The sequence below is a fragment of the Centropristis striata genome, chromosome 9 (genome assembly GCF_030273125.1).
Source record: "Centropristis striata isolate RG_2023a ecotype Rhode Island chromosome 9, C.striata_1.0, whole genome shotgun sequence".
Taxonomy (NCBI): domain Eukaryota; kingdom Metazoa; phylum Chordata; class Actinopteri; order Perciformes; family Serranidae; genus Centropristis; species Centropristis striata.
Window position 1 is genome coordinate 18,597,581 of NC_081525.1, and position 24,845 is coordinate 18,622,425.

At 39.9% G+C, this 24,845-nt stretch overlaps 2 protein-coding genes across 2 annotated transcripts in view; one reads left to right on the forward strand and one right to left on the reverse strand.

Moving 5' to 3' along the window:
- Positions 1-466: 466 nt before the first annotated feature.
- On the reverse strand, positions 467-8,985 carry fbxl5 (F-box and leucine-rich repeat protein 5). Its single transcript, XM_059341700.1, has 11 exons — positions 8,844-8,985; positions 7,247-7,462; positions 6,350-6,445; positions 5,925-6,120; positions 5,350-5,535; positions 5,098-5,223; positions 4,091-4,245; positions 3,926-4,008; positions 3,106-3,828; positions 2,195-2,343; positions 467-1,477 (listed from the first exon to the last, which is right to left on the reverse strand). Exons 1-11 carry the CDS (start codon positions 8,925-8,927, stop codon positions 1,401-1,403), a joined length of 2,091 nt encoding a protein of 696 aa, XP_059197683.1. The 5' UTR covers positions 8,928-8,985; the 3' UTR covers positions 467-1,400.
- A 1,588-nt stretch (positions 8,986-10,573) lies between these two features.
- Positions 10,574-24,845, forward strand: part of nek1 (NIMA-related kinase 1) — a 26,105-nt gene continuing 11,833 nt past the window's right edge. The window contains exons 1-27 of the mRNA XM_059341510.1: positions 10,574-10,610; positions 11,015-11,163; positions 11,272-11,368; positions 11,458-11,555; positions 11,767-11,850; positions 11,947-12,014; positions 12,124-12,210; positions 12,657-12,711; positions 13,015-13,215; positions 14,338-14,410; positions 15,058-15,209; positions 15,418-15,483; positions 15,803-15,862; positions 15,947-15,994; positions 16,766-16,846; positions 16,970-17,148; positions 17,223-17,345; positions 18,906-18,981; positions 19,982-20,068; positions 20,642-20,725; positions 20,826-20,903; positions 22,456-22,551; positions 22,643-22,849; positions 22,938-22,991; positions 23,105-23,345; positions 24,022-24,147; positions 24,272-24,448. Coding sequence (XP_059197493.1) covers positions 11,047-11,163; positions 11,272-11,368; positions 11,458-11,555; positions 11,767-11,850; positions 11,947-12,014; positions 12,124-12,210; positions 12,657-12,711; positions 13,015-13,215; positions 14,338-14,410; positions 15,058-15,209; positions 15,418-15,483; positions 15,803-15,862; positions 15,947-15,994; positions 16,766-16,846; positions 16,970-17,148; positions 17,223-17,345; positions 18,906-18,981; positions 19,982-20,068; positions 20,642-20,725; positions 20,826-20,903; positions 22,456-22,551; positions 22,643-22,849; positions 22,938-22,991; positions 23,105-23,345; positions 24,022-24,147; positions 24,272-24,448 — 2,815 coding nt within the window. The 5' untranslated portion in view covers positions 10,574-10,610; positions 11,015-11,046. The remainder of the gene's footprint in view (positions 10,611-11,014; positions 11,164-11,271; positions 11,369-11,457; positions 11,556-11,766; positions 11,851-11,946; positions 12,015-12,123; positions 12,211-12,656; positions 12,712-13,014; positions 13,216-14,337; positions 14,411-15,057; positions 15,210-15,417; positions 15,484-15,802; positions 15,863-15,946; positions 15,995-16,765; positions 16,847-16,969; positions 17,149-17,222; positions 17,346-18,905; positions 18,982-19,981; positions 20,069-20,641; positions 20,726-20,825; positions 20,904-22,455; positions 22,552-22,642; positions 22,850-22,937; positions 22,992-23,104; positions 23,346-24,021; positions 24,148-24,271; positions 24,449-24,845) is intronic.

The following is a 24,845-nucleotide window of genomic DNA, read 5'->3' on the forward strand; positions in this document are numbered from 1 at the left end:
TGTTTGACGTGACTCCTGTATTAAATCCGTCACGTATGTGACGTCACCGTCCAAACTGTCGCTAAGCGATTACGCAACGATCGAAAACCATACGTCAGGAGACACACAGAGTGAGTGGCCATTTGAGAGGGTGTGGCCTGAAACTTTTCCAACGGCCACTTTTTACCTTAATGGAAACATGCCTATGGTGTATAACTGACCTGAAGCTTTCTGGTTTCCAAGTGCAATGCAAGGCAGGGGTGGCCAAATAGCTAAATGTAGCCTTAGTTAAGGTGAGCTAGCTAGCTGTACCTCTAATTATGTGGCATTTTCCAGCATTCTGTCATTATGATGCCGATCAGTCAGTACCTCTCATCACAGTATTGGACAATGCCCGGGATGGACTACAGTTCATTAATAATGTCATTGAAATTACACATAGTATCTTTAATTGTGTTCACAAAATAATTAAAATGACAACAGAGCGTTTAACCCCAAGATACTTTTATTGTTCTGTTTATGAATTGAACATTTGCACTGCAACTCCCCATGCAAGACTTTTGAAGAAGGAAATACATCTTGCTGCAGAATGATTAAAGATGAAGTACAATCTACTGAAAACTGACCAATACACAGTAGGCCTCTCCCAATCTAATTTTAGCTCCCTCTTATATTACATTAACATTGGTCCATTATTTTCCACAACTTTGGAGTGCATGACGAAAAATAAAAGCCAAAAGCCTGTTTATGAACATCTGGTATCACAAAGTTGGATAAAATGGTTATAACTACACAGCAACATCATGTACCAAGTCCTACGTCTGTACATATTTTACTGGTGTGTCATGTAATAATTGCTGAGTCAGCATCAGCAGTAAACTGAACATCAAGGTTAACATGGGGGTCAGAACTGTATTCATTCTGACCCCTCCATCTGAGGGAAAGCAGTAATTGACTCATGTTTCATTTTCCACATCACCCTCTCCAGTAAATGGCAAAGCTTGTTTAGTTGATGTTGATGTCAGTCTACACTATGCAGATTTTAAATGGATCAAAAACACAGCAGGGGAAGAAGACTTCTATAAATCAGTATAGTTTTAGTGACAAAAGAAACATGGTTTAACTACAGGAAACACAAAGTACTTGGTGTTTACACTCTAGCTTCTTTTAATTTTTCAGAAAAACAAAAGGAACCAGAATGTACATTTTCACACTTCAAATCCATTATCACCCCTTTGTTTTCCTTTTCTAAAAGGATTATTTTCCATTTAATATCGATGGAAATGGAAATAACAAGTGGAACATTACAGTCTCATCCAGAAACATTTTTGAAGTGACACAAAATACAGCAACCGGTATTCCCAGGATAAAGTGCAATAAAAAGGAGATGTGACATTTTAGGAGAACGTTGCTTGGCAGGATCATTCTCCAGAGCGACAGCAGGCCCTGAAACCACACTGCAGGTTCTGACAGCCGCTGGCCGTGTCTGCGTGGGGACCTGGAGAGAAACGCCACACAGTGGTCATCTACTGAATAGCATGGCACAAAAGAAAAAAGGTAGGCATACTCTTACATACACCAACAAATTAACCCATGTGCATCGTTGACATTTTTTTTTGTTTTTTGAAGTTGCTCTAATGTTCTCAGAGGACAAAAATGTTTGTCAAAAAACTCATAGGATTATATATTAATATTTTCTACTGTTACTGTTTGTTTACACAACTCTCCTGTTGTTTTTGGTTAAAAATACACAATAAATCAATTATTTCCTGTATACTAAATGCTGAGAGAAGCTGAGGTTCAACTTCCAAAGTTTGAATTTAAAAAAAGAAAAAATCACTCCCATGTCAACATTTCTGCCATATACATTAACACCGCCAAAATGATCGAAAAATAAAAAAGCAAAAATGTCCCTGGTGATGCACAAGAGTTAAAAATAAATCATTATATTTCAGATAAATAAAATGCAGTGAATACTGACGGCATCATACTGGCTACAGTAATGCCCACTTACCTTCCACCTCAGCATCTGTTACTTAGACTAGGACACATGCTATGCAGGTGGGGTTAGTAATATTTGTCACAGTTGCAACATATTGCAATAGATCTTCTCAAAAAACATTTTTATAAGAGTTTACCATAACACAGACTATTTCTAAGGTATAATTTTACGTGGCAGAGGAAAAAGGATCCTTGACAGTTTCACTTGTGTTACCGTTGATGTTGTCGCAGTAATAGAAGTGCTCATCATTGAGGGAAGGACAGGCTGACACCAGCTCCTGCAGCCCCACCTCAGTGATGAAGAGGCAGCCAGACAGGTTAAGATGCTCCAGGAAAGGAAGCCCTCCACGCTGCGACAGAGCCCTGAAACACATAAAGTGTAGCCTCATTACAGGTACAGCAAGAAGCACACAAGAGCACACAAGCAGTGACGTCTAGATGAAAACTGATAATCCAGTATTAACCTAATAAAGGCAATACTGTTCCAAATGTATTACATAACCCCTTTCTCTGATAAGCAGCATTTAGGTAATAATAACTGAAGGAAACATAACTTAATGAGCACACCTGAATTTGTACTTTAAGCCACATGAATTAACACTGATACCTGCACAGTTGCCAAAACTGTGCATGAAGGACTGCAGGGATGAGGAGTGATTGCACAACCAACAGCACCCACACAACTTATTACACCAGTTTCTGTATTCAAATAGCAATGAAAATGACCACACGTGCCACTTACCACTAAATGCTGTTTTGAAACTGCAATCTGACAAAACGTTGTGGTGTTTTTCAGCTGATCAAAGATGACTCATTCTTCCCACTTAGGTGTATGTGTACGTGTTTCTAATGTGCACCACTGTTAAAACTTTTTTCAAAATGCAATACTGTAAAGATATTTTGGTAATTTAATGTAATGGTGTCATTACACAGTTTGTCTGGGGTTGGACTACTTTATCAAAGACTCACCCAGTTATTTATTATAAATTCTTAGTAGGTTCTAATCATTTTTTGCAGATGCCAAGCTCTTATATAAGTCCACGTAACCTCAGGTTTTGATGTTAAAGAAAGCCATTTCAAGCATAAATGATGTGTGTTTTAAAAACAGCAATGCATGATCTTTACCTCAAGCCCAGATCTGTGACTTGATAACATCCAGAGAGACTGAGAAACCTCAGTCTGCGTTTTGCGTCTGACTGCTCAGTCCTGTTTCCGTGCTCGAGGCACTGCAGGCCCCCAAATGGGGTGCATTTAGTCCGAAACCCTGCAGTGCTACCTGACTCGCACTGAGGCCCAGTAAAAGTCCTGAGGGCCAAGTCACTAGTGCAGCAGGTGGAGTGACCACATAACATTTCCCCAGACATGGCGTACTGCTGATGCAAATAGGAGGCATTAGGGCCAGTCCTGTGCCCACGCCTCCTGCTCCGTCTGCAGCAGCATGAGCTGCCCACAAGCTGTGTCTCTACAAAGCTTTCTGCTTCAGGCAGAGATATCCCACCACGACGGCTCCACTCTGCAGCATCTTCAATATCAGCGAGGTCTGAGGGGTCCAGGACCCACACTTGCGTGGGGGTGCTGGCAGCTCCCCAACGACCAGTCCCTGGCTTGAAAATGATGGCCTGCCGCTTCCGCCCCACCGGATGCAGCTTTGTGTCTTCCATGAACGTGATGGGTATCGGGGAACTTTTGAGAAGCTTGGCTCGTCGGTCTGAACGTTTGTCAAAGCAAGTGGAGGGCGTGAGGTCACCCAGCCCAACGGACAGTTTCTTTATGGTGTGATCTGAAATCTTCTCACAACCTGACAAATCCAGGTGCTCCAGGGAGAGACAAGCTCCGAGAGATGACCAGCTGAAAGAGGGAGGACAGTGAGAGTGATGAGTTTCCTTTTCATAAAAATGACCAGAGTTGGCCCTCAGCAAATTACTTTTAGTACTTTAACATTTACCTGTCAAATGCACAGTCTGTGACATCAGTCTGGGTCAGGTCCAGGTGAGTGATATTGGGGCAGAGACTGAGGATCTGGCGCACCTGAAAAGACAACAAAAGTACTCAATTTTTATAGTCAGTTACTGTGTGATTACAGTGTCAAAATAAAAATTTTGCATCATACCATTTTACTAGAGACGGTAGAACTGTAGGCCAGAACAATGGACTTGACAGATGGACCCACAGCTGGCAGGAGGTTCTGGATAATCCCATTCAGAAGCCTCTTTTCTCGCTGAGCAGTGGTAATTGCCAAGGAGCCCTGCCTATGGCCCGACACATCTAAAAACACAATGAAGAAAAACATGGACAACACAATTTAGGGGCTGGGAGATTTATTTTATTCATTTTGATTATTTATTTATTTATAACTTATTGTATTTTCTCATTTATTTTTTTAATTTAGAGGAAATCCATTGTTAATAGAACAAGTTTTCTTTTCCAAAGCCAAAGTTACCACGTTAAACAGTCATCATCTCAATATTAACGAAAACAATTATGATTATAGGCAAGTAGGAATTCCTAAGGCATACCTAAAAAATTATGATTTGTATCTATATTTTCACTATGCAATGAGGATATTGGATTGTCAACCATTGAATGGATATACCAATCCAGATGGATGAATCCTGGTACCCGTAACATAGAACTAATTTAGAACCATCACCTTTAAGGAATGGACAACTGGGCACAACCTTTGGCTACACTGCAGTCCTGTTTTACTACCTTTATGCCAGAGTGCAGCCAAGTGAAGTGGACTGCTTTGTCTGATGATCTTGGGCAAACACAAATTTTTATCATATTATACTTTTATTACCTTACATCAACAAGATAACCAAATACTGGAAATGTCAAAGCCACCTACTTTTGATACCATTGTTAATGAAGATATGTTTTAGTTGACTGCTGTTAGGTGCCAAGTATTTTACATTTGATCAGTGTAAACAAATTTGCTGGTTATCAGTGTGTTTTTAAGGGCACACCACCATGTATTGCTTGCCAAAAGCAGGTTGAATAGCACATTCCCAGGTCTGCTTTTTAGTTAGCTTCTATCTGAAATGATCTTACATAGTGCAAGTGCTATGGCTTTAAGCAATAACTGAGGTAAGGACCTTGCTTTAGACAAAACCTCACCAGACTCATCAACATCAGCGTCCTCATCCCATTCCTGATAGGCCCGACCCTCATTCTGCCGACTCTTCACCCAATCATCATCTGGCTCCTGGTCCAGATCCCCAGGAGGACCACTATAATAATCACCTACAATAGAGACACACAAACATTGATCAGTGTTGCACCACTACTACTAACTGAGAGTAATGCAATTTTGCAGGGAAAATTAAGCTTTGTAAATAATACTTTGTTCATTAGCAATCAGCAGCATACCTCTGGCCCAGTGCACGGGGTAGAGGTGCCTCCACAGAGAGCCCGTCTTGGCCAGCTCTGACCAAGAGCTGCACACTTGACTACAACGACACAGATCTTCAGGGCCCAAATAGTGAAACAGCCGCAGCATGATTTCTGTAGGAAGCTGGGAGATGTGGGCTGAAGAATTCCTGTTCTTTTCAAGTTCTAAAAAAAGAGGACAACTTTGCTTATGACTGAGTCTAAATACCAAAATCATGACATGCACAGATTACGAATTACAATTGACCCTTTCATGAAACAATTGACTCCCATGCAATTTAGCTGCACCTTTCACTGGCTCACTGCCATGGAGGCATGACTAACTGGGACACTTGAATAGACAGAGCTATTGTTTGTGTTAATAGTAACCTCATGCTTTTCTATGACAATTCAAAATGTCTGCTGTGAAAAAAAGCCTATTGTACTGTGCAAGACAATGATGTTGAGCATCAAATATCTTACTTTTAATCTATCAACTTTTTTAATGAGTTGATTTGTTTATGACTTACAGCCTGTTGGCATAAAAAGAAACATTTAGGAATATGTTCACTAACCATAGTCGGTCTTCTCGTGGTCGGCATATTTAAAGGCTTTTTGCAGCTCCTCTGCCTGGCTCCACAGACTGAAGCCCTTCAGCACCTCAGCCGCACAATCCCATTGGTGCTGGCTGCAGTGTTGTGCTATCACCTGTTTCTTGATGTCCTTGAGCTCCTCGTAGGTGAAGTACTGCATAAGCATAGGCTGAAACACCTGCAATGAATCTCTTTAGTTTATAAACAGCTTGCAGTAGTGAAATTCACTGCGGTATGAGCAATTTTACATGTTTCCTTTGTAATTATTTTTCCTGTTTTTTTTTGCCGTTGTTGCTTAGGAAAACAATTTAGTCTGACCCATTCATGGGGAAATCAAGTCAGATATTTCAAATCAAATCAAAATCAAACATTTATCAACAATAAAAAGACATTTGAGCATCTTATACCTCTTCTTCTTCCTTCATATGGGGCAGAAAGTCTTGTGTGAAAGCTTCAAGTCTCTCCTTCAGCTGCTGGGCATAGTTAAGCTGCTCATATTCACTCTAAAAACACATGACAATTATTCATTTATGGAATCTCCTTTTAAAAAACATTGCAGTTGAGACTTCTTTACATTCTCCTCTACACCATGTAGCAGTTCATTTTCCTAACTAGACCCATTAATTATTAGACATGGCAATTACAATTTATAACATTCTCAGGCCTAATTTTCAGCCAAGGCCCTTTAATAACTGGGGAAAGGTCAAAATAAGGTCCTTCAACTGTATAAAAAAATCATTATTTATCTCATAAGAAGCATATTTCCCCTAGGACAAAGTTTGTGATCCAAAGATACAAAAGTTTCTTTCTGTTTTACAAACTGACTGGGGCAGAGCGGAAGTTAAGATTATTTACACAATTGCATCATTCTGGAAAGCCTATTTTTTTTGGTTTGCCCATGGCTGGAGAGAGAACAATGACTCTTCTCTCTTGTAAAGCAGATCACAAAAACAGACCTGCCTTTATTATACAATTAAGACCACTTCTTTCTGGATCTGGCCTTTTCTTAATTAAATAAAATTTAAGTTATAACACAAAATAAACAGATGAATTTTCCCACATGTACAATTAACATGTATATAGAAAATACTAATTTGTTTATTTTTGTTGTTGGTGGCCAATCTTCTGCGTGGCTAACATAATATTTATTCTAATGACAGAGTGTTACCCCACCATTGAGCATCAACTATCATCTGAGCTACAGAAGTAATGTATGTTTTCGCGTCAAGTAAAGCCTAGGTGCAATTTACGTTCGTGGCAGGACAATAAACTTTTGTGTAAAGCAGATGCGTGTCTATATTTACCTTAACGTTGTGCAACCCTTTTTCAAAAAGGGACAGCATCTCTGAGAGTTTGTTGTCAGAGTGCACATTGTACACAGTGCAGCAGCGCTGTTGCAACAGACCGATAATGTACTCATTCTCAATTTGTTCATGCATCTTGAACTCTTTAAAGGTGGCGCACAGTGACTGAAGAAAGGAGCGGAAATCATTGTTGTTGGAAAAGTTGGTTTTGGACAGCTGAGAAAAACAAAGAAAATGACAATTATTATAATGTGTACCATCATTAGTGTATACTGATATTCATGTAATGAATATAAACATCAGCACTTCTAATAACGCTGATACTGTTAGATTCATTGGTAGTTCCTATATCGTCACCCTGTTAAAAATAATCGCCAAACTCATTTTTTCAAGTTTTGCAGGAAACACAAAAAACTTCACTCAAAAAGGATGTAACAAAGAATGGCTATTGGCAAAGTAATAACACTGTGTGCAAATTATGTAACTTAAGAGAAATAAATGACTTAGGCAATTTTTTGAACATGCCTTTGTGACTTAAGCATGATATAGTAACACTTTATTTTGAAGGTGTTTACATAAGAGTCCCACAAGCCTGTCAAAAACATGACATGACAAGTTTCGTGAGCATTAATGTTACTTCAAAGTGTCATTAATGTTCATGACACATCCCATGTCATGTTTATGACACACTCATGTCACTCTTATGTAGACACCTTCAAAATAAAGTGTTACCATATCTTGCTTAAGTCACAAAGCCATGTTAAAAAAATTGCCTAAGTCACATTTTATTTTGACTTAGGCATAATAAATCCGCTGAAGTCACACACTTGACATAGGCCATTATCTTAAAGGGGTAAAATCACATGATCTGATCAACTGAGGATGTAGGCGATTTTACCATAGGTGGCCGGCGTCATGAGGAGGTGATTTAGGCAAAAAAAAAAAAAGAATTTTGACCAAAATGATTTTTTTTAGGCGATTGTTTTAACAGTGTGACGATCTGTGCCATCATTGGTGTATACTGGTATCCATGTAATGAATAAAAACATCAGCACGCTGACACCGTTAGATTCACTGGTAGTTCCTATATGTGAGCCAAGTAAACAGCTGCAGTGGGACAGAGAATGTAAACTTAGAACGCTAACACTACAGCAGCACAATGTATACGTGCTGTACGTGATCGCACCCGCCGTGCATCAGACGTGTTCAAAGTTTAACAGACAGCCTGGAAACTGCCAGGCTTGCAGTGTTGAGGCGACATTATAAACCGCATTGTGATGTTTAAAGCATGTTGCATAACGGTATCTCATAAGTTAGTAAAGCTAGCTAAACCTATTAGCAAGCCTTAGCTGTGTAACCAGGATGGGTTCTTGTAAGTTTGTAAAACTTAAAGTACGTAAGAGCTACCACGAAGCTACCAAAATGTTGTGGCGAGCTAACCCTCTGATACTTCTTCATCTGCCTCGAGTCAATCCTGCGTGCTATAGAGACAAGCTAGCTGGCGTGCTAGCTGGCGTTCACTCGTCCGTTGGCCTTACGCCGTCATATATTCCTTTATAAAAAGCAACATTAACGACTGACTTTTCTTTATACACACCTTTTCGCAGTATAGGCCCACCAGCTGCTTCATTCGCCAATGTGGGCCAGTAAAAACATCCACCTCGTCCGGAAAGGGAGCCATTTTTACACACTGAAAGCTCAGTGCGTCATCTGCACACAGTCGCAGATACAATCAAACAAGGAGGCGTGAGCGAGTGGCTCACGTGACCACAAGTTATGCATAATGAGCCCCAGACTACTAGAGTGTCTGGATCATCAGGGATGGGCAACTTAAATGCTAGAGGGGGCCACAATTTTTTTTTATCGACACTACCACAGGGCCACATATAGGACCGTGCACTTAACCAGATATGATGAACCTGCAATTTTAAACATGTTAACAGTGCAGTAACTTAACTGTCTGGAGTCTCCAAAAGCACCAAAGCATGTCTTCTTCATGACATCCAGACGTAAAAACAAAGCAGCATGGAGCCCTACTGTAAATTTACCTCTAAAGTTCTGGCTGTAAACGCCATTGTTGTTTGTTATAAAGTGAATTTGGTATCTATTGTATATATGTTGTTTGTTATAAAGTGTATTTGGTGTATATGGTAAATACTGTATGTTGTTGGTTCTAAAGTGTATTTGGTATGTATGATATATATGTTGTTGGTTATAAAGTGTATTTGGTATGTACGGTGTTTATGTTATTGGTTATTAAGTGTATTTGGTATGTATTGTATATATGTTGTTGGTTATAATGTGAATTTTGTATGTATGTTGTTGATGTTATTGGTTATAAAGTGTATTTGGTGTGTATGATATATGTTGTTGGTTATAAAGTATATTTGGTATGTATGATATATGTTGTTGGTTATAAAGTGTATTTGGTATGTATGATATATGTTGTTGGTTATAAAGTGTATTTGGTATGTATGATACATGTTGTTGGTTATAAAGTGTATTTGGTATGTATGATACATGTTGTTGGTTATAAAGTGTATTTGGTATGTATGATATATGTTGTTGGTTATAAAGTGTATTTGGTATGTATGATATATGTTGTTGGTTATAAAGTGTATTTGGTATGTATGATATATGTTGTTGGTTATAAAGTGTATTTGGTATGTATGATACATGTTGTTGGTTATAAAGTGTATTTGGTATGTATGATACATGTTGTTGGTTATAAAGTGTATTTGGTATGTATGATACATGTTGTTGGTTATAAAGTGTATTTGGTATGTATGATATATGTTGTTGGTTATAAAGTGTATTTGGTATGTATGATATATGTTGTTGGTTATAAAGTGTATTTGGTATGTATGATATATGTTGTTGGTTATAAAGTGTATTTGGTATGTATGATATATGTTGTTGGTTATAAAGTGTATTTGGTATGTATGATATATGTTGTTGGTTATAAAGTGTATTTGGTATGCATGATATATGTTGTTGCTTGTAAAGTCTATTTGGTATAAATGGTATATGTTGTTATTTGTAAAGTCTATTTGGTATATATGGTCTATATATTGTTGTATAAACCCAGTAAACTCGGTGCCAAGGCTTCCATTGTCGCTACACTTCCACGACTGGCTTGTGGTTGCTATGGAAAATGTCCACAGCAACAGTATCAATGGGGGTGGAGACTAACGCCGTCATTCTCCAAATATGATTGACAGCTGCATAGACCAACTAACGATCGAGAAACACCTAGGCGACCAATAAAAATACAGAAAAAAAGCAAAGCCGTAGTTAGATAGAGAGCGCGAGGGCAGCAGCAAGTGCCAGAGCCTCTGTGAGACAGCAGCGAAAAAGACTAATGGTAAGCCAAGTATTAGCCACCTGATAGCATTAACATACCGCTAACTAGTGAGCTACTTTAATTATATTACTCATTGTTACGTAGTCTGACTGGGCATATATTTTATGCAGGGTGTCGGGCTTCGTGTAGCTGCTATTTAGTTAACGCTAACTGGTAACGTTAGCTATCCCGCTACCAGTCGTGTGTTGCCTCAGCATCACAGCCCGTCTGAGACAAGAGATGCTTCACTGTCGGACAACGCTCATTGAAGGAGCTAACATAACTGTGCATATACAAGACGACACTCAATCAGGACTACTGAAGTTAAAAAATATTACTAACCTATCGTCATTAAACCTTAGTTTTATGATATAAGCCTAATCAGCTTGAGTATAGCTTTGTAATGTGTTCCTTGATCACTGCAGACCCAGCATGTGGAGCCAGTCAATCCACTGACATGGACAAGTACGAAAAGGTGAAGAAAATCGGGGAAGGTTCGTTTGGTAAAGCCATCCTTGTCACCTCCAAAGAGGATGGACACCAATATGTCATCAAGGAGATTGGCATATCTGCAGTAAGTCCTTTGCATAATATTACACAAGCTCCACATTTTACCATGAATTTGAGCTTCCTTGTCATACCATACTCCATCTGTCAATTCTGTGCTCCTTATTTCTGACAGATGCCCAGTAAAGAGAGGCAGGAATCTCGGAAAGAGGTTGCTGTTCTTGCCAACATGAGTCATCCCAACATTGTCCAGTATAAGGAGTCTTTTGAAGGTAGAGTTAATTCTTGTCGTTATATCTCAATGGACACGATATAAAAGGTATATTATGACTTTTCTGAATGTAAAAAAAAATGTTTTCAGAGGGAGGCTGCCTGTATATTGTGATGGATTACTGTGAGGGTGGAGACCTCTTCAAGAAGATCAACTCACAGAAAGGAGTATTGTTCTCAGAACAGCAAGTAAGACACTATTTCTTTGAGCCAGCCATAAACTTGTGCGTAGAATTGATCAAATTTACTGATGCTGTTTAGTACCGTTGTCCTCTTCTCTGAAATGTATTAAGACTCTTAATGCTTTTCCCTTGGGTTGTTTAGCCATTAAAATGACAAATGACATAGATGGGAAGTTGATACTGTGTAAATTGGATTTATCATCTTCTCCATTTCCTAGATCTTGGATTGGTTTGTGCAGATTTGCCTGGCACTGAAGCATGTGCATGATCGGAAAATCCTGCATAGGGATATCAAATCAAAGGTATTGCTTCATGCACTACAAGATTTTCCCCAGAAGTTGTTTATTTTTCATGTATTGCCTTTTTTGTAAACATGTCTTTTCCTAATGTCTGCGTAGAACATATTTTTGACAAAAGATGGAATCGTACAGCTTGGAGACTTTGGAATTGCAAGGGTGTTGAACAGGTATGTTAAATATAATCTGAATAAATTTGCAGATTTCTACAAAGTCTCGATTTTGGTAGTAAAGTACAATGCTTTACAATTTTGCTTTCCATTCTCTTTTCATGTTCAGTACTGTAGAACTGGCAAGAACATGTATAGGCACACCATATTACCTATCACCAGAGATCTGCGAAAACAAACCATATAACAACAAAAGGTACATGTTATTTTGTGTTTGTCTCATTTGTGGTGTAAATTAATATTTTATCGTAATCCAGGGAACAAATTGTGAGTCATGCAGGATTAGGTGGTGGCTTCTGGGTGATGTAAAGCTATCATGTCTCCCTATTGACTGAACCTGCTTGTCTGTAGCTACGGCAGGAAGCTAGTATTGATTTTCTCCTCAACTATTTTAAGTATGCATGTCATCTAATCCACTTTAGTTACAACCAATGAAGTAAGTTTAGAAGTATCTCAATCTCCAATGTGAGTTTTCTCAGCAATTAAATCATTCCCCCCTCCATTTAATGATTTAAATAAAGAAAAAAGATTGCAAGTGTTGATACTGTATTGAATGAATGAAAAGCTACCCCAGAACTTATCCCTGCCTGTCCATTTGTATGCTCTCTCCTTTCACTTTCCCTACTTTCCCTCCCTCTGCAGTGATATTTGGGCCCTAGGGTGTGTCCTATATGAAATGTGCACTCTTAAGCATGCAGTAAGTATTCTGTGTGTGAGCTCTTTATTAATTATTTAACATGTAATGTATATTACGCACCGTTGCAATGATCTATCATGCTTTGATGTCCTCTCTGTATGTACTGTATGTATAATGGTTGACAAACTAAGTTTCAAAGAATGAGTCATATTTCCTGAGCCTCCAAATCAAATCTGTAACTCTTTATAATTTTAACCACTCCCTACATAAGCCCTGCTTTATTTCATTATTGCTTATGATTGAGTTTGATTGCCCTGAGTAACCTCTCGTTGTGTAACATGTGCTTCATGTATTTCTCCTCAGTTTGAGGCTGGCAACATGAAAAACCTTGTTCTGAAGATCATCCGTGGCTCATATCCTCCCGTGTCTGTTCACTACTCCCAAGAACTGCGGTCTCTTTTGGCACAGCTGTTTAAACGCAACCCACGAGAGAGGCCCTCAGTCAGCAGCATACTGGACAAACCTTTCCTGTCTTGCAGGATAGAAAGGTTCCTCACACCACAGGTAAATCATGCAGTTGTCTTTGATACAGACCATAGACTGTAAAAGATGTGGCCTGAAAGTGAAACCAATAGCCGTGTTTCCACTAGGGGGAAAAGTGGCCACCGGGAAAGTCTTAGGCCACACCCTCTGATAAGTCCGCTCATTCTGCGTGTCTCCATTACATTAGAGGGATTTACGAGACCCTGGAGGTGACGTATTGTTTTCACATACATGGTGATCACGTAAGCGACGGATTAGCCACGGGAGACGCAACTGTGGCCGCCGTCGCTAACTATGCACAACGTCAGCAGCTGATCATAAAGAAAGCAGCATGTCACATCCCACTTAGTATGTCATATTCCGCTTAGCGATCTATCCAATCAGTAACCGGGCTTTTTCAGGGGAGAAAAAAGACCCTGCTCTTCGACAGGGACAAAAAAAGTCCAGACAAAAGCCCACTCCAGACAGCTCGTATTCAAATTAGGGGTGTTTTGGCGATTGAGACCCACCTCATTCCGGGTATTGGGCGGTAGTGGAAACAGCCCTAATGTGGAAGAGTCTTAAATTTGAGTTATTTTTAATGGCCAGCAGGAGGCGAGTCCACTGACTCCAAAGGAAGTCAGATTGTATAGAAGTCTATGAGAAAATGACTCTACTTCTCACTTGATTTATTACCTCAGTAAAAAATTTCCAAATCAGTTTATGGCCACTATTTCTAATTTCAATTCTTCTTCAATACAGTGTGAGGTTCATTTAGTAAATTATGGTCCCTTTTAGAGTAAAGAGATGATAGAGCAGGGTATGCCTTACTGCGTGGCATTATTGTTATGGACGTGTCCAGCCACGGTGACCTGTCGATCAGAATAACCAACATCAGCATCATAATTCATAATATTCAAATGCACATTGCAAACCAAGCTAGCACTAGCAGGACCTGAGAACTTTTCAGTTGGATCCAACCCTTATTCCTCCCCAGCTCTACCCTCTTGTCTAAATATGGTAACTTTCCATTCAAAAAGACCAAGAGGCCAACAGCCAAAATGCCAAACCTGAGGCTTGAAAACAGCAGTCTACAAATAAATGGTGATTCCATGGTGACTGAAACCATTATTCTACACTAAAACTATTCTCTTATGATTCCAGATCATTGCTCAGGAATTCTGCCATAACTTTCTTCACAAGCAGCCTAAAGTGGGTGCTGTACAGGGGCCACCAGGTAAGCACATAGGGTTTTTCCATAGTTTGGTAGTGGTTGTAGTTATGCTATTGATCAATTTGAGCAGTGGAGCCACATTGGCATGGTGTAAGTGTTTTGTCTCTGCACAGCAAAGTAAGGTACAATTGTTTGCCTCAATGACATGTTGGAAGAGTGCTAGTCACAAATGTTAGGTGGCAATAGAAGGAAGGTTTTGGTTCGCATCAGCAGTATTTTAACATAGCTACAGTACAGCTGAAACTGATGAGTGAAATAAGGCTGAGATTTTGAAAGTACTAACTAGAAATACAAAGATTCTGGCAGAAGCTAAAAAATTACTGAGGGCTGAAAAAAGACTTTTAAAAACAGAGCTTTCTTTCCCGTCTCTAACTCAGTCCCACTTGAGTTTAGCCCCTGCAGACACCTAATTTAATGCTTTGTTTGTGCAATGCAAGCAAGAGGTTGGATGGTTGCATTTCAACTTTAGTACGAATAACATTGCACAATAACTTTGATGATAAAATGTTCCTCTACGTATTATCCAGTGAGTAGATCCACGAGAAAATCATTTTTATGTCTTGTTTAATTGTTTGCATTCAGCATTGTATTTGCTCTTGAATACTGAATACTTAGATGAATATTTTAATATGTCTTACTTGTCTGACTAGCCAAGCGACCAGCCCCTGGCTCCATACCACTCGCCCCAGCCCAGAAAATTACCAAACCAGCCACCAAATACGGAGTGCCTTTAACTGTGAGGAAGGTGTCGGATGCAGCGAAAAAGCCTGCAGAGAGGAAACCAGCTACAAAGCATAAACCAGTAAGTAGACTGTTGATGTTGATGACAAGTTGCTGTGGGTTTTTTGAGCTTTTAGTTTTCTTTTACTCTGGGTGATAAAAAAGCTCTGTCTGATGTTGAGCTGCTAGTCTGGCATGTCGGAGGCGTCTTCCATCTGTGTGTGCCATTGTGTGTTTTTACATCATCGTGTGTTGGCAACCTCTGAACCCCAGTGTCATATGTTGCTTAGGCCCCTCTCCCAGCAGCCCCCCAGAGAAGAGTGAGTCAAGTGGAGGAAGAGAGGAAAAAACATGAGGTACAGCTGAGAGCCCCTCATAACTTGAATTTACTATTAGACCTATCTTCCTTTTTTCTCCCCATTTACTCACACATGAAGGTCCCTTCCGACCAGCATTTTTTAGTTTTTTCCTCCCTCTCATTACGCTTGATCCCTATAATCATCTGTTTTCCGCTCCCGGCCCATTTCGAGGGTTCTGCTTTCTCTGTTAACCAACCTTTGCCTCCTCAACTACCGTACCTGCCCAGCGACAGAGCAGTCCTGCTGCCTCTTGCCTCAAAGCGGGTTTCTTTAAGATGTCTCTTTTTAATTGAAGTGCTTTTGCCTCATGCTGCAGGATGGCATCAGAAAGAAAAGGATGGAGCTGATTGAAAAAGAAAGGAAACAGAGAGAACAGGTGGGTGCATTTCTAAGTTTCTCTGTAACGTTTTTTTAACAGATCAGGAAACTACTGAAAAAGTAACAACTATGTTGCCTTTAGATGTTCCTGTTGAAAGCGGAGCAGATGAAGCGATATGAAAAGGAAAAGGTAGGTGTTACATTTTTCCCTATGGGTATAGTTATTTCTAGGGAAGCCCTAAAGGCAAATGAGAAGTGCATCAAAAATTCAATACAGCAAAGTTTTGGTGATCCTTTTTCTAAGTCCAATCTCAATTGTTTTTCTCTCTATTGTGTTTATGACTTAAGAACAGGTGAAGATAATAATTCAAAGTTCTTTTTCATTACTTTTTTTTCATTTGTGAAACAAGTGGGGAAAAGAGGTTTGGTAGGCGGAAAATGAAATGGAAAAATTAAAAGTCACCAGGAAGAAAACGATAGATAGATAGATAGATAGATAGATAGATAGATAGATAGATAGATAGAGCATGTAAATGAGGGCATCATTGACACTGATGTTGGGCTGATATGCGCTTCAGCCTCCTGTGGTCAAAATTAGTATAATTTAAAAAATGTGTATAATTTAAAAAAAATCACCTGCCAAAGCTTTTTCCTTTCACAGAAGAAATAAAGTAACACAGAAAAATGACTGTAACAAATATTGATGAAAAAAACAACAACAAAGATTATCCTGGCCAGACCTTTTTTTCTTCTATTCTTAAGTCATAAAGACAGGAAAGAAAACTATGAAGACGCAAATTGACCAGATTTTTTTCTCATTTACTTCTCAGGGATTCTGTATATTTCTCTTTTATGTTTCAAGCCATTACTGTAGTGAAGGTGTTGGGCATTGTGAATGATCAATGTACTTTATGTCTCCATCTAAAGCTGAAAAAAATGACAAACATGTGATCTATAACAGATCAATCGTATAAACCAAGCCAGGGAACAAGGCTGGAAACATGTCTTGAGTTCTAGCGGAGGTAGCAGCCCAGAGAGGAAGGTACTGGATGCCCATTTCCTTTTGTATGCTATAAAATGTGAGAAAACTTTATCATTTATGATAGCTTTGTTACAACATTATAAATCAGTTGTACCCTATGCCACCCTTTGTCCTTTAACTCAGTGTTTTGTAGGTGGTGGAAAGAGGGCTGTCCCAAGCTCTGCTCAGGGTCCTGCTCCAGCTTATGTCCCGTGTAAAACACCCTACCAACAGTACCATGCTGCTCTGGACCAAATAGCTAAACAACAGCATAAAGTCATCAGCAGAGTGGGATCCTCAGCCGGACCAAGCAGTCCCATTCGGTAAGTTCAGATGTCTCTGTATTTTTGGTGTTTTAGGTGTATGGAATAATAACGGTGTTGCTTCTATGTATAAGAAGTGTGCCGGCTGCTGCTGGCCCAGTGCTGCCCAATGGCCCCTCAAGAATCCTAAACCCTGATGCAATCAAGAGGGAACTACAGAGGCTGCAGCACGTTTCTAAGCCAGCCCATGTTAGCAGGTCAGTCTAGTACAGGGGTCGGCAATCTGCGGCTCCAGAGCCACATGTGGCTCTTCAGGCCATCTGCAGTGGCTCCCTGTGGCTGTGACCAAAACATTTAGATTAGATTAGATTCAACTTTATTGTCATTGAACAGAGTAACAAGTACTAGGACAATAAAATTAACCATCAACCCGTCCGTACATATACATAAACATACATACAATATGACAAAGGGGTGGACAGGACAGGAAGACAGGGATGGAAGAAAAGAGATACAGCATAACACGAGGAGAGGGGAGCAACATAAACACATACTCAATACACTTTACAACATGAAAAACTCATGACTTGCAACAGGGGAGGGGAGTGGGGGAGTTTAGGTAGCCGGCGCAGGCAAGCAGCTATCCGGTCCTGCAGCCATGGCGGCGCTGGTCACAGACCAGCTTGTCACTGACCAGCTTGTCACACTGGGGGTACAAAGCGGCGAAGGTGTGGGATGGGGGGTAGTAGGGGGGGTGATTGCATATCTGTTTATATGTCCGTGTGTATGTATGCATGTAGAAGTTCTTGTGTGTAAGGGCCTGGTGAGTCGCCTTGCCTGGCATCCCAATCAGTCAGTGCCTCAGTTCGCAGGATTGTCATAGCGATAACATGGCAACTTGCCATGGAGACAGCCTTGGTCAGGTTCCAGACAGAGTCAACAATCAGCAGGTGTCTGTGGGAAGTGGGGGAGGAGATGCAAGAGCGTCTCACTGCAGTGTTCTTCCAGGGGAGTTGTTCGCTTCTCGTCGAGAAGATGGTGTCAATTTCGCTGAGAGACCAGTTGATCAAATCCATGATTTTTAGTTTTGGAGAGCAGTTCGGAGAGAATCTCTCAAAGTATAAGACAGTAGACTAGACGAGACAAGAGGAGCAAAGCAGGGAAGATAAGGGAGGGGAGAAAGAAGAAAAAATGCGTCAGAGCCAAATAAAAAATGTATACAAATAAAATCTTTAAAAAAATATTTGTTGACATTTTTATTTTATTTAACATTGGTGTAGACACAAATCAATTTGTATTCTCCGCAGCTTATATATGGCATTAAAACATTATTGTTTCTTACATTTTGGTCACCTAAATGTACCTCATAGCTTACCAAAGTCTACAGCCCACCACCTTAACCTCTAAATTTTGCCAACTTCAAGTTTGATTTTAATTTTCCCTCGCTAGGTTAGCTTTCGATTCCAAATCTCCTGAGATATTTGTCAAGTGTCAAGGCTTTCATTTGCACTTTGGTTCTCACTGCTTTCTGACAAAATCATATTGATAAATGCTCATCATGACCTATTGGTAAAGCTGGTAGGCTAGTTTAGACTAAGTAGGCTGTTTTATCGTCATTGTAAGGCTTGAAATAAGGTTTCCAACGTTTTTTCCCTTTTTTTTGGCCAACAGTGGCTCTTTTGCTCATAAAGGTTGTCGACCCCTGGTCTAGTATCTCCCTAATCAGAAAATCACACTTCACTTCTGGATTTAAACTCAGCATCCTTACTCTTTTAACAGTGTGAAAACTAGTAATAAATACCAGGTTTTGTTTTCAGGCCACGTCAGGTTGAGGAGTTTTTACAGCGGAAGAGAGAAGCCATGCTTAACAAAGTTCGCGCTGAGGGACAGCTGGTACGTACTGTGACTTATATTGTGATTTTAAGGGTAACATGTTGAGTATTTAGTCCTGTTATTGACTGACATAGAGAACCTTTTCTATTATAGTTACAACCCATCACATACTGGGTAGGATTTCTGATCCACAGAGATAAAAAGTGACACTGATGTATTTCTAGCAAATATTTTGGTTCCTAGACTCCCGTAAGCAATTTTTTATGTAAACACTGACTCGAATCACTCCATTTATTATGACAGGGTTGCTAGTTCGGAGTGCCAAACCCACTAAGCATGGCCAGGTTTCAGTTCATTGTTTTGGTTCACTGGTTTGTAATGTTGTGACCCAGCAGCTCTCTCTGAGACCCATATAAAACCATAAACAGCCTGCTCTCAACATCAGCTCACACAGGCCTATTGTAAGCTACCTGCTTAGCACAAATAACATTAAGCCAAAGTAATGGACTGACTGGTGAAGAAAGTCAAAGATAGTAGGGGACTGTTGAATGAAAAAATAAATCCATAGGATGAATTGGATAAAGTGAGAGTATATCAAGGCTCTGTTGATGTCTGTTTCAGAGTATTTTTGAATGTAGTTAAAACACACACAGCAAAAGTGGACATAGTCTCCTGATCTGAACAATGAAGCCAATCCGGAAGTGCATTAAACCTGCATTCTTTCTGATCCCCAGCAGATTTATTACTTGAAACCAGCTGCCATATGTTGCAGGAAAGGGGATGGATGAGAGAAGTGAGACTGCAGCAGTTAATCTGTACACTGTAACAGAAACAATGAGCTAAAACACCATTTAGTGCTGCAGAGTTGGATGATAATTCTATGTGGAATCATTATTATAAATGACCCCTTTCAATTTAAATGTTATTTGATTCAGTGTTGATATAAAAAATGTTGATAAATGCAACGTTACCTCCTTGCCCCCAGCTCATGACTGTTGTGGCAGTTAGATGTGAGGGACTATGTCCTTTTTAAAATGTGGTTAAATTGAACGGTAAACAGGGTACTCGGCAAAACCTGGCAGCAATCTATGGAAGCCGGGCTGGTTCCATTCGGTGCAGGAGACCCAAAGCCAACAAAGAGGAGGAGGTAGGAGCCCAAGCCTGAATTCCCAGCCTCACACTCCACCTCACTCATAGCACGTCTGGCTTGGCTCGTCGTCCTTCATGTATCTGCACCAAACTCCCTTTGACACACCCATAATAATTCAACCCAGAAGCTCAAACCCATGCCCACTTCTTGCACAACATGTGGTGTTCAACTGTCCAGTGAGCTGTTGTACTATTTATTTTACCTCGCAATAATCAATGTTGTCACTCCCAACAATTTATTTTTTTGCTGTGCATAAAGTCTCATTTCAAAAACCACTCTGCCACAGTTTTCAGTTATGTATTGCAGCTTTTTTTGCTTTGAATGGGGTCCATGAATATGTGCATCTTTATTGTTGACTTCAAAATATGTTATTTTACTGTGGCTGGATGGCATCAAACAGTGTTGTGGGTAAAACTTTTAAAAACTTTTATAAGTGCTTTCTGTGTATGCAATTTTATTTTTGTATGATGTCGTTCCCAGGTATAAATGCTTCATCCTACTTTGTCTGTGTGTGTGTCTGTGCAGGGGTGTCTAGCATATAGTGTGTAACATTTCTGTATTTGTTCTCAGGAGTACTTGTCAAGACTGAGGCAGATCCGCTTGCAGAACTTCAATGAGCGTCAGCAGATCAAAGCCCGGCTCAGAGGAGAGAAGGTACAGTCCTCCGCTCTCATGATTCTGAGAGTACATCTAATGAGTGCCTCCAGTTTTCTCTGACGTCTGGTCTCTGCGCTGTTGTTGGTTTGTGTTTCAGTACGACAGCGATGGTTCTGACAGCCAGGAGTCCAGTGAGGAAGCAGAGCTCAGGAGAAAGAAGATAGAGGCTTTAAAAGTGAGTCTACCTGGAAAATTATAAATTCAGGGTTGCACAACAGGATGTGGTTGTAGTCCCTTTATGCTACACAGGAAGAACTGGGGAAAACACTAGGCCTGTCACGATAATTACTATATCGACTTATCATTTCATAGTATTTTTCTGGACTTAATATATTGTCCTTTACATGTGTGACTTTTTGTGCTTTTTTGTGTTGTGTTTAAAGTAATGCTGCAAATGCTTGACAGGCAGTATGAATTGACGAAAATAAGCCTATATTTCCCAAGCAGCCATTCCAGCTGTTTATATGTTTTTTTAGTAATAAAACAATATAATACATAATGATTATCACATTGCAGTTTTTTGTTAACAGAGCCTGAAAGTCTATTTTATTTGTTTTGGTTATAGTTTAAAAAAAATATGTTTTATTTATCTAGGATATTTTAATATTTATTTTCCACATTTCAATTCCAGTGTTTAATATTAATTAATTGCTGTGGAAAATGATGTACTTATTATGCTCTAACATGGTTATAAAACTAAAACAACATCGATACAACAATACTATCGTTTATCATGATAGTTTCTGGGAAAATATATCGTCCTAAAAAATGTGTTATCGTGACAGGCATAAAAAAATTCCTGTAATATAGTTTTTGAATTTAACTTCAGGAGGAATTAATGTAAGCAGCAACAAAAAAACACAGATTAATTATTTGATAACATGGGCCAGCATCAACTTTGAGTAATTATCAGCAATGCGATTATAAAGTCCACCTTCCCTCGTCCCACTGCAGTCCTGCAAAACATTATCCACCCCTGAAATGCAACAGTACTTTCTAGGATGTCACAATCTTGTTGCTGGACAGTCTGTGTCAAATTTCATCCATTCCACTGTCCTGTTACCAGACATCAGCCAGTAGCAGGTTGGGTTGTGCGTAACAGCCCTAGGTCTAAGCTGGGCAAGCCTAGCTCGTCTCAAGTTCTGCTGCACTGACTCTAATCACCCCGCTTCTCTCTTCGATATGATGAGTGTATCTCATAAGCCATATATGCTCCAATAACAATAGGCAAAAAGATAATGCATGAAAACAGAAATGTAGCAAAGTTGATGGAAGCTACTGGCTGCTGTATCTGCATGCCCTAACCCTGACCCTAAATTATGGAAAGACCATCAGCTCTCTTGCAAGTAACCTCAGCCTTGTTCTCTTGTTTGTTTTGTAATGAGGATTAGACGGTAAGAGATGTAGTGCGAAGCTTGACGAGCACGACTCCTGTAGGCAGTAGAATCCTATAATCAATTCTACAATTACCTGGCAACCAGTGTAAAGAAAACAGAACAAGTCTATTATTGTCACACCTCTTCACTGCTGCTTTCTGCTCCAACTGCAGACAAAGTGTGAAGTCTGAGAAGCAAAATCTATGTTGTCTTAATGAGATAATGACATAATAGCACCTCAGTAAGACAACTGATCCTTTGCTGACCTCAGTCTGCAATTGAATAGAACTCCAAAAATGTTTAGCCATCGCCTCGTTCTCCTTCATTTGTTTGTATATATGTACTCACCAGGCCCAAGCAAATGCCCGTGCTGCTGTATTGAGAGAGCAACTAGAGAAGAAGAGGAAAGAAGCGTATGAGAGAGAAAAGAGAGCATGGGAGGACCATGTAGGTATCATTCTTTGCACATTCCTGCTATTACTTAGCCTACCTGGTGCATTAGCTGAAGTCTTATATTGGATATTGTGTATTGTGCAAGCTTGCAGCTCGGGAGGTGAAGGTTGGCATGGCAGCAGGCGATGTAGCAGCAGCAGCAGTAGCAGCCTGCCTACCTACCTCTGACAGTCCTCTTCCACAGCCCAGCCCCTCTCAGCCAGACCCAGCTGCCAAAGCTCCAGTCCTGCCTGCATCCAAACCCTACACCCCAGCCATATCCATGACTGCTGCGCTGAAGAACGTCGGAGCAGTCAGTGTACATTTACAAATTGCATCACGTAGTATTGTTTGAGTATGTATTCCTTTGCTATATTAATTTAGCATTTTGTGTTTGGCAGTTAACGCCACTAAAAGAAAAGCTGCCTGACCCAGAGACTGCTACAGGCATTCAGGTAAATGTATGACATGTTAATAATAATTTATTAAACTGCCTGCTATAAAACCAGGAATTCAGTAAATAAAATAAAAAAACAAACAGTAATACTTATTGCATTTCATGTTACAGAGTGAGAAAAAGCAGATTCTGCGCAGGCTTAACCAGAACCTAAAAGCCCAGAGCCCAGTGGAGGAGGTGGAGGAATCACTTCCACCCCCTGCAGAACCAAGTCCTGCTCCCCAGCAGAACCAGTCTGACACAGAGAAATGTCCCTCTTCGAACGGAGACCGGAAGAAGTGGGATGCAGCAGAATTGCCTGTGCTTCCCGTGGCTCAGCTAACCTTAGAGGAAACCTGTGCCACGACGGCAAGTAAGTTGAGCCAGCTCTCAAGCCCTGTGTATTAATTTTTATTTTTACTTTTATGTATATGTAATTTAAGTAAAGTATAGTTCTTTATAGGTTTAAGAGGGAGGGTCGCCTATAAGCCCTTTGGGTTTTTGGATTGCACATTTTATTTGTTTCTTGTACTGTTATTTCTCTATGATTGTTTTTTAGTGCAAACAGCAATAAAAAAAATTAACAAAAGTCAAATTTGCAAGATTATATTGTTACTCTTGTGTGTGCTGTATGCTGGTACACAGTATTTTCATAGTGATAACTTTTGTAGTGGTTTGGAATAGAATTGGAAAAATACATTTGACAAATAATTTAGCTTGTCTTAACGATATATAGTAAGAAATGAGTAATAACAATGATACCACATGCCAGAAGTTTTGCTGTGGGATTTTTTTGTGTTTCAACATTTAAAAAAAATCCAAAAAACATATGTATGCTTAGTTACAAATATCTAGTAATCTATAAATATAAACATGATATGTACAAAGATGCATAGATATCAATGAACAAACAATATTACAATGTTTGAAATTAAATACATTGGATAATAATATTAATAACATAAATTTAAAAAGAAAAAAAAATACTATACTATTGAAGAATTGAAAGAAATTTTGCTAAGCTTTTTTCCCCAATATTTTCTCAACAGCCACCTCAGTGTCTCCAGATGATAGACCGTCCTCTGGTGGAGACAGGAAGAAGTGGGAGGCAGGAGTTCCAATTGTCCTCACTGTCGCCCAGCAAACTCTAGAGGAGACATGCATCAGGACAATTGGTGACTTACCTTATCTCATAAAAAGCACATCAATCTGCACTGGGCAAATACAAAATGTAAGTCTCATTCTCTCTCTGTCTCTCTGTCTGTCGCTCTCTGTGTGTGTATGTGTGTGATGTCTCAGAGACCACAGTGGGTGAAGTCATAAAGATGGGTGTGCTACAGGACGAAGCTCCTAGGAAGGTGTGGGGAGCGACACCAGACTCTCAGGTGCTGAAAGTTCTTCAGGAGGCAGAGCTTCAGCCTCTCACACAGCAGCTGGAGAATGCTTCTATCTGTGAGGAAGAGATTTCCAGCCCTGGTTTGTCTTTACTGAAGTTGTCTTCATTTATCTCATTATGAGGACCTAAATGGTTCTTTTACTAATTTTGTTTGATGTTTCACTATGGGAATCGCTTAAGGCCCCACCCCCGTTTATTATGACAGTCGACTGCACTGACCAGGTTACTCTCGATTGCATCCCATGCGAATAAATCTACATCTAAGCTCCTTCAGTGCATCCTGACGAGTCGGACTTGCTAACTGCTGTCAGACGTCCCGTCAAGATGCTACGTCTCCTAGCATGGTTCCGACTACGACTTTGGGACTGAGCTGGTAAATTTCTTCATTGAAATAAAGTGAGTTTTAGCTTTCTTGGAATAAAGTATACAAGAGTATTTTTGCCCTCCTCCGTATTCATCAGCAGAGGAGCGCAGATG